General features: G+C 46.0%; 1 protein-coding gene across 3 annotated transcripts in view; it reads right to left on the minus strand.

Annotated features, from left to right (window-relative positions):
- The window catches only part of mta1 (metastasis associated 1), a 37,565-nt gene that overhangs the window by 7,830 nt on the left and 16,863 nt on the right, over positions 1 to 12,872 (minus strand). For all 3 annotated transcript variants that reach the window (XM_068580151.1, XM_068580149.1, XM_068580150.1), the window contains exons 5-10: positions 5,608 to 5,734; positions 4,402 to 4,465; positions 3,892 to 4,009; positions 2,625 to 2,727; positions 1,703 to 1,802; positions 1,140 to 1,328 (exon numbers count right to left, since the gene is read on the minus strand). In XM_068580151.1, the coding sequence (XP_068436252.1) occupies positions 1,140 to 1,328; positions 1,703 to 1,802; positions 2,625 to 2,727; positions 3,892 to 4,009; positions 4,402 to 4,465; positions 5,608 to 5,734 (701 nt within the window). The remainder of the gene's footprint in view (positions 1 to 1,139; positions 1,329 to 1,702; positions 1,803 to 2,624; positions 2,728 to 3,891; positions 4,010 to 4,401; positions 4,466 to 5,607; positions 5,735 to 12,872) is intronic.

Raw genomic sequence — 12,872 nt, forward strand, 5'->3', positions numbered from 1 at the left:
CAACCGGTGAAAGCAGACAAACAAAGAAAAGCGTGACGTTGTCTACGCGCACACCGGCCTGTCGGCGTGCTTTTTAAAAAGCAGCGGACTCGAGGAGATTCCACGTTTAAAAAACAAGCGCAAAACAACAGAACCGGCCGCCGAAGCGGCACCGGCCTCTGAGAAGTTTGAGAGGAAGAAGAAAAGAGAGCCGTTAGGTGGAGGCCCCACCCATAATGGTGGCGTATAGCCCTGTTGTTCGAGAGGAAGGCCTCGAGGTGGAAACCTGAGCGAACCGCACTGGCGGCACGCCGCCACCAGGTGGTGGAGTGACGCGCGCGGTGAGAGCTCGGGCTCACACATTGTGCATCAGCAGAAAAGTCCACAGACGGCGGCGTCCATTGTGCTCCGGCCGAGCGAGCGAGAGCGAGAGAGAGAGAGAGAGAGAGCGTTTTCTCTGTGTAAATGTTGCTCGGCTTGCGACGTGTTCACTCTCGGCTCGAGGCCGGACGCGACTTCAGGACCCGCTGTCGTACTTGGAAGTTGCTCCATCTAACGTCGACTAAATGACTTGAATACGTCAAAGTGACTGAGACGTGAGTTCTACTCTAAATTCTGTGGTTTTGCCACTAAAGTTGTGGATTGAATACTTTAAATTAGACAACATGCATCCCCTAGATGAAGAGCAGTGCTCACTAATACTTCCTCACATATTTCCACACTATTTAATGAAGCCAAAATGTTTTTTATTCAAAGAAAAAACCCTCTCATAACATGTAATTTGTTTAAACCCAAAAGTCTGAGCATCATATATAAAAAAGGTGAAAAAGTATTGAAATAGATTTTCCTTAAAACATCTAGTCTCATAATCGTGATCATGTGAGCTTAACAGTGAAAAGCGCTGACATTACATTTTTTTCCCATGGAGGAAATTCCTTAAATTAACCCCCCGGCTGTAGGATGCAGTTTAGGAAATACACCTCCCGGCATCCTCTAAACCTCCCGAATGACCGTGTGACACCTTGTTTGTCGCGTCCTCTCACCGTGAGGCTCTTTGCAGGCTTATTTATTTCGTACCCACCTGCACGCTAACCGTCCACCAGCGACAGATCCCCCCCCTTCCCTAAAATGTCACACTATTCAATCCCCATCCCACTCACAAAGTCCTGCTGGATGTCGGTGAAGTCTTTGCCGTATTTCTCCAGCGCCTCCTCGAACAGGTTGGCCTCCGAGGCGCTCCACTCCTCCATCTCGTCCCTGCAGAGGACGGGCCCACCCTGGGGAACCAGCGCCGCGATGGCTCGGGTCATGTCGTAGCTGGTGGCGTGAAGGGTGTCCATGGCGTGGAACTGAGAAGAAGAAGAAAAAAAAACATGTTAATCTGCTGACTTGTTCGGGAGCAGAATAACGAGGATGAGTTGTTCAGTCTATGGAGTTTATATGCAGGCTTAGGGCTGTGTGTGTGTGTGTGTGTGTGTGTGTGTGTGTGTGTCTATGTTTTATATATGAGGATAAGATCTAGGGCAGAACAGAGCCACCAGGCTTCTGGGGTCCGGTGCTTTTTCGGGATAAACCGCAGACAAGTCTCAACAATCACCGACAGAACCACAAAAACGCACATTAACACGCGTGTGCGCTACGAGCACGGCTGCTGCTCTTCCCACCGATGGTGACGTACGTGTGTGTGTGTGTGTGTGTGTGCGTGTGTGTGCGGGTATCTCACCAAGGTGATGTCTCTGGAGGCCGCCGCGGCGCTCATGTGCAGACTCGGCTGCCGGACAGAACTGCTGCAGTCCAGCGCTCTGGCGAATGTACCGACTGACCTGAAGGACACACACACGAGACGCACAAAATGAAAATGAAATGCACACATAGAGAGACGTATATGTATATAATTTATTTCTAGAGGGAAATAAGATTTGAGTTTTGCATTTAGTGATTGATATAGCTCCCTCTGAAGGTCTTATGCTGAACCACTTATGCACCAAAAAAAAAAAAAAAAGAAATCCAGTCCTTTCCTGATAAAATATTCAGTGTTGTAGGGTTGCAGTCGGAGCAAATTATACAACTCCGGCCAATTTGAGCTGAGATGAAACTGCTAGTAACCAGCAGCTCGCTACCTGTTTCAGAGTTTGCTCTACGATGGTTTAAAGTCACCTGATCGATCCGTTCTGTTCTCTATCCGATCAAATTCAAAGAGATCTGTGACCTTCTGTCACAAAAGGCGTATTTGCCGATCAGCTGTCGGCTAAACGAGGAGACTTTGCGCGACACTAGCAGGCCAGAAAACAACCAGGCCGATATAATAAAGGGAGAAAATAGAGCGTAAAGTCGGTAAAAGAGACGGCAACTTTTCTCGGATGCAGTTTATGAACGAAGAAAGTAAAAAAGCAGATTGGAAACGAGGAAGACGAGCGACGCAGCAACAGAGGCTTCGTTTTAAAGTCGTAATGAACCGTGCACAGAAAAAAGAAAAAGGCTGAAGCGTTATTCAAAAACCATAAAAGTAAGACACAAACTGCAGCTAGCGCTCGTCGCTCTCTGCCTCCGAGCTCCTCTACAGCTCACGCGTTGACGTTTTCTATCCGTACAAATAGTTTTGTCTTCGTCGTTTGCGCGCTCGGGACCCTTTAGCGTGGACTCACCGAGCGACCACTAAGAACTGGTCGATCTGTTTCTCCGTCAGCAGGCTGTTGGGGTCGAAGATCTTCTCCTCTAGTTTCTCCAGGTCTCGGCCATCTTTCTCGTCTGCGCAGACCGAGAACAGACACACACACACACACACACACACACAGACACACACAAACACACAGAGTTATTTCTCCTATGCTGTTCAAGGCCACTGCGGTTCCTCTCATGCAAAGCTTGAATGGATCCCTCAGTCGGAGAGGTGGAGTCTGTCGAGCCGCCAGCGGCAACAAACCCGCCTGAGCTTCAACACATGTAGCAGAATGTCATTAACATGGCTTTAATTAGAGAGCTGGGTGTCCCTACGGTGCCTGATTGCAATTTCAGAGGGTTTTTTTCTTCCCCTCTCCACCTGTTAAGAATAAAAATTCTGGCAAAACACTGAAACCGCCTAAATATGGCAGGAAAACAGTCACATTTAAAAATGCTGAATATCTGCACACAACACTGGCACCGCGTCTGGAAAATATCCTTCAGACCGCGAGAATAAAAAGTTATTTTCGGAAATGTTTGCAGGGATTAAAAACTTTAGTGGTAGGCATTAAAATAAAGGCCGCCTTGTGACAACTGCCATTGTAAAAAACGGCTCGTGTTTTGCAGTAGTTTTTATTGTGAACAATAGAAACTACGGCAAAACATGAGCCGGTTTTACTTCAGCCGACTTCCCCGAATGCAGAGAATGAACGTGTTTATGAAGGGAGGCCAGACGTCAGATTATCTGGGACGTTAAACAACATTTATGACGACGCTGGTGAGCAAAACTTGCAGAAATTAAGTGAAATGACCCATTTTTAAGCTCCGACCCGCTTCATGTACTGTACATGCGGGGGCGAGATAATGGGATGTGGACAGCGGCGGCAGGTGTTCACGTGCTTTCATACACATACATTCGTTCGCTTACTAGATTTCTGAAAAGGTCGCATTGTAGTGAGATGTTTAAATTACACGTTATCCTGTGTGAGGAGGACACGGGTGCTTCTAGAGGTCTCCATCCTTTCCATCGCTTTCGTTATGTATAATCATGCCGCCATTGAAACCCAGGTTAATAAAATAACTTCATTAAATAACTTCTTAATTCAATAAAGATCTTCAGTGAATGGGTGCTCGGGGGAGAAAAGGCGCCTAAAAAGTTCTTATAAAAAAGAACTTTGCACACAGGATTGCCACAAAGAGCCCTGCAGGATGTTCGCCGGTGTCCCAGATTTAAGTTTAAGGACGACGTACCTTCTTTCAGAAGGTCGGTGATGTCGGCCTGGTACTTGTTGCCCACGCGGATCTCGCCCTTATCCGCCAGCAGAGTCTTTTGCTGAGGGTCGTATACCAGCGAGTAGAAAAAGGCATCCTAGGAAAACATAGAACACGGAGGGTGGTTAAAGGCAGGAAAGGAACAGGAAGCGAGACGGGCAAGCGGAGATAGGCGAAAGAGAGGAGTGTATCCATGTCTGTGTGTGTGTGTGTGTCTGCATGTGTGTGTGTGTGTGTGTGTGTGTCTGCATGTGTGTGTGTGTGTCTTCCCCTCTGCTAGTCTCTCGTCTCCTCATTACTGTATGTGAAAAGAACATTCTGGGTCAACACGTTGAATAATTCATTTGGAAACAAGAATCTCTTAACTCATAAATCTCTCTAACACTCTCACACACACACACACAAAAACACACACACCCTCTCTCTAATCCTGAAATCGAACGCGCCTAACCACAGTTTAGAAGGCCGCGTCCCGTCATCTGCACGTACCTCTCTGTCCAGGTAAGACTTCAGGGCTTCCGTCTCGTTCAGCAGAGTCACACAGCACTTTCCCCTGGAGCCCGGATGGGATGCGAAAGGAAAGGAGGCGAGGAAGGAAGGAAGGAACGAAGGAAGGAAGGAGGAAAAAAACAGGTTAAGACACGGAGGAGGGGAAGACAGAGCGAACAACATGTGGAACACAGAAATAACAGGTTGCAGGAGCGCTAACGTGGTTGGAACTGTCTGAGAGGATACTTTGATGTCGGATGCGACGGCGTGCGAATCCAAATTATTTACCAGCAGAGTCGTCGCACCTCTGGAGCCGGAGGCAAACGCGAAAAAAAAACATCTTGTGCATCCTCGCCGCGCAGGTGTTAAAAGTTAGACGACTTAATCAGGTTCCAGTCCTCATCGAGACTATTTTTACGCCGGCAGATGTCAGTTCTGCTCTTCCTGCTACTGTTCAAGAAATGTCACGTAATGAGGTTGTAACGACGGATGTTTTATGTGTAGCGACGGCCTAGCGTTGACATTTAGCGCCCGGCGCTCACGCTGAATTATTTTACGTTAAGACAGGAAGCCGAGCGTCCGTATAACCTTACGCACGGCGGCGAAGAATCCATAAATAATCACATCGGCGTCACCCTCCTGCGTGAGAGTCAGGGGATCTTGCAGGTTTTTTTACAGCCACACGAGTAGAAATTTGTTTAATCTATTACGAGCATAGAAATAGAAGGTAGAAAAAAAAATGCATTAAAAAGAGAAATAACTCTTAACGAGTCATTAAGTAGAAGGTTAAGTAGCCGAACAGTTTCATTAAATCTCAAGGTTCATTATAAAAAACACACTAATCAGAGACGCGGCGGTTATCGGTCTCATGCATCCAATTTGTCGGTCAAATTTACACTTTTTATTCGCATTAAACCAGATTTTGCACTAAGTATGTTAACCACAGGTATCATCAAACAACCCAGCACTGTCAAGGAATGACAGGTCAACTGTAGAAAATGTCATTTTACCATCAAAACTGGCATTTGTTTGAAAAACAAGTGAACTTTTCTTGATCTTTAAATGTTCTTTTAAGCTTTGCGTCGCAAAAACTGGGATGTGTGGACTCGAAAAGCTTCGTTCACAGCCTGAGATCGGTAAAAACTAGAAGCCAAACGGATACCTGAGTGGCGTGACACCCACGGGTGTCGCGTCGGCAGCGTGTACCTGATGTGCGTGGCGGGTAAAGACTCCAGTTGGCGGGACAGGAAGAGCTCTCTGTGTCTGAGCTGGTGCTTCTGTTTCTCGGGGAGGTCGGACATCTCTGGATTCTCCATCTCCTCCTCCAGCTCCCCTAGGGGGTGGAGGAAGGGTCAAAAAGGTCAAACAGATACCCGTTGGGACGAGGGTGGAACAATGGCGTCCGCAGGGAGGACGACGGGGAGGAGGGAGATGCAAATGTGTATCGTCAAATGATCCGAGATGTACAACAAGAAGATGTGAAGCCCACGACGACGGGACAAAGCGCCCTCGGAGTGTTTTTCTCCATCACTCATGTATTTCAAGCAAAAAGGAGCTGATTTAATGTTTAAAAAAAACTAATTTAGAGTCTCCTCTTGCATTCAGAGCAGCGAAAAAAAGACACACGGCGAGACAATGTCAAGCCTCCCTTCAGAAAAGATGCGTATTAATCCTTCTTGGCTCGTGTGATGACGCCCAAAGCATGCGTATCCGGTTCAGCGATGTCAACAGGGCAAGGAGAAGCTCCGATAACACACACACACACACACACACACACACACACACACACACACACACACACACACACTTCACTATATCTGAACATGGAAAAAAGTTGTTCGCTGATATGTTAAAGCTCTGAACATCTGATTTTTAGTCCATAAAAGTCTGTAAAAGTTTGTTTTTCTTCCCCAAAAGGTGACTTTTTAATTAGCGTTTCAATAAAGACAAATGAATAAAACACTTAAACATGTTTTTATATGAATTCTAGATTTAGGCCATAAGCAATTTTGCTCAAAAGTCTATTTTATGGTTGTGGACTTTAAGGACAAAAACAATTGGTTCACCCAAATTACACCTCTCCCCCAAAAAACTAAAACAAACAATCACAGTCATGCAGATTGCTTCAGTTTCTACAGCCGCTGTTTTTTTTTTGAGATTCAAACATTTCCCGCCGCTGACCCCAAAATATTAGAGCTGAGAGGAATTTCATTAGCGCTGCTGAAAGCGCTGGAATGAAGAGAGAGAAAGAAAAAAGTCCCAGTTATTCGGGCTAATCCACAGACCTCACAGTCATAAGGTTTTATTAGAACACATTTCAACCCGATTTGAGGCTTATCCAGAGAAACAAGGACGCGGTTTCTGAAGCACAAACGTCCTCGCTGAATCTGTTTTATTGTGGTGTTTGCTGTGAGCGTATGAATACAAAATATAAATAAATTTGACCTGTGTAGAATAGGGTCATTGGCAGAAAGACGTCTCAAAACTTGAGACGAAGAATTAAGGATTTACAGGCCGGTTCAGGATGAACAAGGCCGCCGAAAGAGGACAGAAGTAAAGGGATGCGTGTTTATGTCAAAAGGGGGATTCGGCACCTCCATACAGACGTTTCTCAAGCGAGTAAATCTTCCCAGATCTGCGTCCATCTCAGACCTGACGAGGCTCCTCCAGGAGGAAGAAGAGGAAGAGGAGACATTACACTGTTTTCACAGTAGCAGTACTTCACTCGACGAGTAAACTGACATTTGCCGTCGCTTCTCTCGAGCTAATTTCTCGCGAGTCGGCCTCGGCATGTGCGACGTGGATCCTCCGAGGCGTTTCCTTTTATTCCAGGTGTAACCTTGATCGCTCGGATTAACGGGATCGATGGGGAGAGGGAGAGAGAGGGAGAGAGAGAACGGTCCTGGATAAGCCTGAAGGGCCATCCGGCCGTTTGAGAGGGTCACGTGTCCCCGAGTCGTCCGTCCTATGAGAATAGAGAGATGGTCGGCCGCATCTCGCTTCCTCGTGTGGGGATGAGGGGGTGAAGGGATGAAGGGATGAGGGGAGGAGAAAAGAGAAGGTGAGGTGGACAGGAAAACGGATAAACAAAGACAAACAGAAGAGCACAGAGGGAGGAGAGTGTGACAAAAGAGATGAAGACAGAGAGACATTAAGACGGCGAGGAGGAGAGGGGGAATAGAGAAATCAGCAGCGGGAACGAGAGAGAGAGACGGAAAGAGGGGAAGCCGGCGAGAGAGAGAGAGAGAGAGAGAGAGAGAGAGAGAGAGAGAGAGAGAGAGAGAGAGAGAGAGAGAGAGAGAGAGAGAGAGAGAGAGAGAGAGAGAGAGAGAGACGGAGAGAAAGAAGAGCAGTCTGTACGTGCTCCAATTCATTTGGAGTTTCATTAAAGGAAGCGAGACAGAAAGAGGGAGACGGGGAGCAGAACAAAAGCAATCAAGGGATTTTCAGGAGAAGAGATGTGTGGCCAAAATCAATAAGTACTCCTTCACTCCCTCACTCACTCCGCCCGGCACTCAGCACCCAGCAGACCCACTATCAGTGCCCAGGCAAAGCTCGCGCACACACACACACACACACACACACACACACACACACACACACAGACACACACACACAGGGCCTCGATCCATCTTCTGCCATGTGAACGCAACTAAATATGGACTGAGATTATTAATGCAAGGGGAAAATAAAAACACAAGTTTAAAAGGGAAGGAAGGCAAACAAACTGTGTGTGTGTGTGATTGTGTGTGTGTGTGTGTTTTAGAGTGGCATCTTATTCTGACATTGTGTGCATGTACACATGTAATAAAACAACTAAATATCACAATATTATTTGACCAAATACCTTCAATATCGATTTAAAACTGCAGTCACAAAATATTTAATGAGGAGATTTTTGATAAATAATCATTGCAATGTGCATATAATGACAACACACATCCCGCACAATCTGCCAAAATTTATGACGATTCGTCATGTCTCATATCAGGATATTGATTTATTGCTGACACGACTGAATACAAATATATTTCATTGACACTTTGAAGGTTTGATGTCCCAGTTTTTTCCGGCTCTGCGGCTCATAATGAGCTCTTAACTGGTGATGATGGTGAGCGTTGCCATTGCAAAGGAACTCTACAAGCATTAAAATACTGAAAAAAAACTGAATCAATATGCGAAGAACTGCATCAATAATTGGCCAAACTGCTTCTACTGTGAAGAGGAAGACGGTACGAGCCGTACACGAGATGAGAAAACTGAGCGGTGCGTATTTTCTCGTCACTTTTGACAACAGATCAGTTTAAAGTTTGAGTTAATCAGAAGAAAACTGCATGACAGCGACTCCTAAGTTATGCAGGGACTGTGGAGAAGAAGACGAAGAAGAAAAAGAGCTACACAAAAGCGCCAAAGCAACAAAAAAAAGATGGCGACCAGGCACACGAACAAGTCACAGATATCCAACATTTAGGGTTAAAAGATTTGTCTCTGCTTCTCCCAACCACACCAAAAAAAAATCCCTCTCGTCAGTCGGACATGCTGCGTTGTTAAATTACTTCATTATTTTATATAAAAAAAGATAACACGGTGTACATGCAGGGTGCCTCCACCTTGCAAAAAAAGAAAAACACGAACCTCCGAACGCCCGTGTATTTTAAGAGGAAGCATTCTTGCCTGAAACGCGACAAACTCAGACAGGAAAAAGATTATTTTCACTTAATAGTGAAATGGAGCGAGGAGGCGGTGTACCAGCTGCTGCGATGCCTTTATTGTTTTGGGCGCAGCAGCGACAACAAAAGACAAAATGAGGAGGAACTGTTCTTTTGGAGAAAATTGAGAAATTGTCACTTCGGTCGACAGTGTTTGTCCTGGAGAAAGAAGGGGTCGTCGTCTTTATGAGATTTCTGCCTTTATTATCCTTGTAAAAAAAAAATTAAAAAAAATGTTTTTTTGTTGTCGAGTTTCTTTTCAAAAACAAAATGAGAACTTGCCTCTGTATGCCCAAATCAATGAACACACACACACACACACACACACACACACACACACACACACACACACACACACACACACACACACACACACACACACACACACACACACAGAGAGTATCCTATCCAGGTTATTATGCAGGGGTACATCAGCTGGATGGCCCTTGCATCCGGCTCCTGGCTGAGCGTCCTTGACTAGCAACTCGACTCCCCAGCCTCGGCCCTTTTACCTCCTCCTCCTCCTCCTCCTCCTCCTCCTCTTCTTCCTCCTCCTTCTGCTCCTCCTCCGAGCCAATCTCCTGGCAGTGCACCCGCACCGTACTCTCTACAAATTGCCTCTCCATCTCACCTGTCCCGGCCAATTATCAATTATTGATGAATGGGTCGCCTTACGGGGCTGAGAGACCTGGGAGGGGCGGAGGGAGAGAGAGAGCAGGCCTGAGGGCGAGCAGAGCACAGCGGACCGTTATTAGCTTAACGAACTGACTGCACCTCTGCGATGCACTGTGAGCTTTGCGTGCTAACGAAAAGGTCGGGGCGGCGGCGGAGGGAGCAGCTCGAAAATCATCTGTCGGAAAGGAGAAAATAACAAGTTCCTGATCCATCAAGTCAAGTATGGTCTTAATCTAGTCCTGAACGGTGCTTTACGGTACCTATCTATACAGTAATCTGATCCATCAGGTCAAGTATGGTCTTAATCTGGTCCTGAAAGGTGCTTTATAGTAAGTATGGATCAGATTACTGTATAGATACTTACTATAATGCACCTTTTAGGCCAGATTAACACCATATTTGACTTTATGGATTAGATTACTGTATAGATAAAGTGAAATATGGCCCTCATCTGGTCCTGAAAGGTGCTTTACGGTACATATCTGTATAGTAATCTGATCCATAAGTCAAATATGGTCTTAACCTGGTCCTAAAAGGTGTATTACAGTAAGTATCTGTACAGTAATCTGACACATAAAGTCAAATATGGCCCTAATCTGATCCATAAATCAATTATGGGCTTAATCTGGTCTTGAAAAGGTGCATTACGGTACGTATATGAACAGCAATCTGATCTATAAAGTCAAATATGGCCCTAATCTGGTCCTAAAAAGGTGCATTATAGTAAATATCTGTACAGAAACGTGCATTTCATGACCGTACACAACACTTTTTCCTCTGTGACTAAATTAGCAGCCCCATCAAAAATAAAAATCTATTAAAGTCACGGTCTTCTCACTCAAAGCATCACATAATCAGTAGCGAGTCAGCAGTTTGTCCCACATGACTCGAGGCGATGCAGATCTGTAGTCCACCGCCCGTCGGCCCGGTTTAAGGACGTGCGTTTAGTTGCATCTCACACAAGTTCATTGTGAAGAATTTGCTCCCGTTCACAGCACATTGCACGCCGGAGCAAGAACAAAAAGCGGCACAGAAAACACAACATCGCAACAAGTGCTGGTCATTTTTCATGTGTGTTACGGTCACAATGGGACTTGTCGTCCGGCTGACGACGCGTATTCCCCTGGATGTGAAGGGAACGGAAACAACGAGGGAGCGGGTAATTAAAATGGACTCGGCAGATGTGGAACATGGCCTGCGGGAAAGAAAGAAAAAAAAAAAAAAGGACTACTACTTGAATTAATGAAACACGTTTGAATGAACTCTGCTGAACATGCTCCTCTCCTCCCGATTGTGAGGCGTACATCGGCGTGTGCGCATTCTTGTGTTTAGATATTTAGTATTGCAGGTAAACTGTCGAACTCGACGCAGCAGCGGAGAGCGAGGTATCCTGACTTTTTGTTGGATCCTGAACACCTCGTGTTGCAAATGAAACGTGTCTCAAACACCAACGTCAGTCAAACTCCACATCTCCTTTCCAAAAAACGCAAGACCGGATAGCTTTGTTGACATCGAGGGATTATTTACCCCCGCTAGACACAACAAAATCTTCCTCCAGAGAACCAGAAGACATTAAACAGCTGTTTTCACGGGCGGAATAGCTCATCTCATGAACAGATTTTGGGATTCAAATGTCTTAAAACGCGATATGTAAACAAGAAACAAAATGTCTGTAATTGGGCCGAAGTGGTAGGCGGCGCATTTAAACAACGTTCAACAGCATTCAGATCGTTGCGCTGCGTGTAAATCCTGAGTGAACTTCATTCCCAGCAGTGACCCGGCTGTTAAACCTTTTGTCAAAACAAAGAAACGCATGACAGCTGGTAAATTAATAAAACCGCAGCAAGATACTAAACTCTACATAGTTGCAGACAATGAAAGGAGGTATACTTTAGCATAATCCTCCCACCCGCCCCTTTCTTGCCTGACAAGTAATTACAAAATGTAAAACAAACAACAACAAAAGACTAATGAGCAGTAACAACGACATGAAGTCTCCGTTTGTGCCACAACAAGGATCAACTGTGTGGCCCTTTCACTCTGGAGCCGATGAGGAGCCCATGAGCAGCTCTGCTGCTCGGGATGCAAATGAGAAACTCATCCTCCGTCTGCAGGACGCACCGCCATGACACCTCGCCGTCTCATGTTAAATATAGAGCGGCTGTGAAGCTAAAGCGGTACGACGGCTACAAACAGCGGGAGGAGAGACATCGAGAGGACGCCGCCAACGATTTCACTTATAAAAACTAAACTGTCGCGAGTCACATCCCTTTTTTTTTTAAAATCTGGATGCTTCAGAGGTTTGTGACCCACTTTGGAGTCCAAGCAAAAATAAACTTGTAGCTCTGATATACTACACTTACACCCCCCCCCCTCCGCTCCCCCCACTCAACAGCTTGACATCAATGGATCAACTTTTGTGCGTCTGCTCACTGGCAACATTGTTGCCTATTGTTTATGGGACCTCGGAGCCACGATTCAAAAATAGATTTAAAAAAAAAAAAAGAAGCTTTGAGTCATGGCACATTCAAAAAGTCTGAAGGGAGGGGCCAGGGAGGTAAAATGCCAAGTCCGCCACAGAGGCCGACCAATCAGGAGGCAGCTTTGCTCACAGGGGGGCGGGGCTAAAGCCGGAGTTGGAGGCCCCATGTGCCCCGGTGCTTTGAATCTCTGCTAGCAAAATATTTGATCAATGACTCACAGCAGACATTAAAAAAACACACGCAGCCTCTCTTACACTTACACACACACACACACACACACACACACACTCACACACACGGTCTCCACTGATCCATAAGGAAACTGAATTAAAAAGTACCCCTTCAGTGACAGGGCCCAGAGCTCAAAACCTCAAGTCCATCATGAATTTTTAGACGTGAACAAACACACGCATGAGCACACGCGGCAGCTACGAGGACGCAGACAGGATGCAGCACACACCCATGCGGTGCACAGACGCTCCTCCCATGCATTTTTTACATGTTGCAAATGTCTGAGAAGCCCCTTTACCGACCTGCAGAGCCGGCAGAGCCAAAAAAACAGAGAGGTCGGTATAGAAACCGCTCATGCACGCCGGTATCATCA

The sequence above is a fragment of the Clinocottus analis genome, unplaced genomic scaffold (genome assembly GCF_023055335.1).
Source record: "Clinocottus analis isolate CAN_PGR_092001 unplaced genomic scaffold, fCliAna1.0.p SCAF_17, whole genome shotgun sequence".
Classification (NCBI taxonomy): Eukaryota; Metazoa; Chordata; class Actinopteri; order Perciformes; family Cottidae; genus Clinocottus; species Clinocottus analis.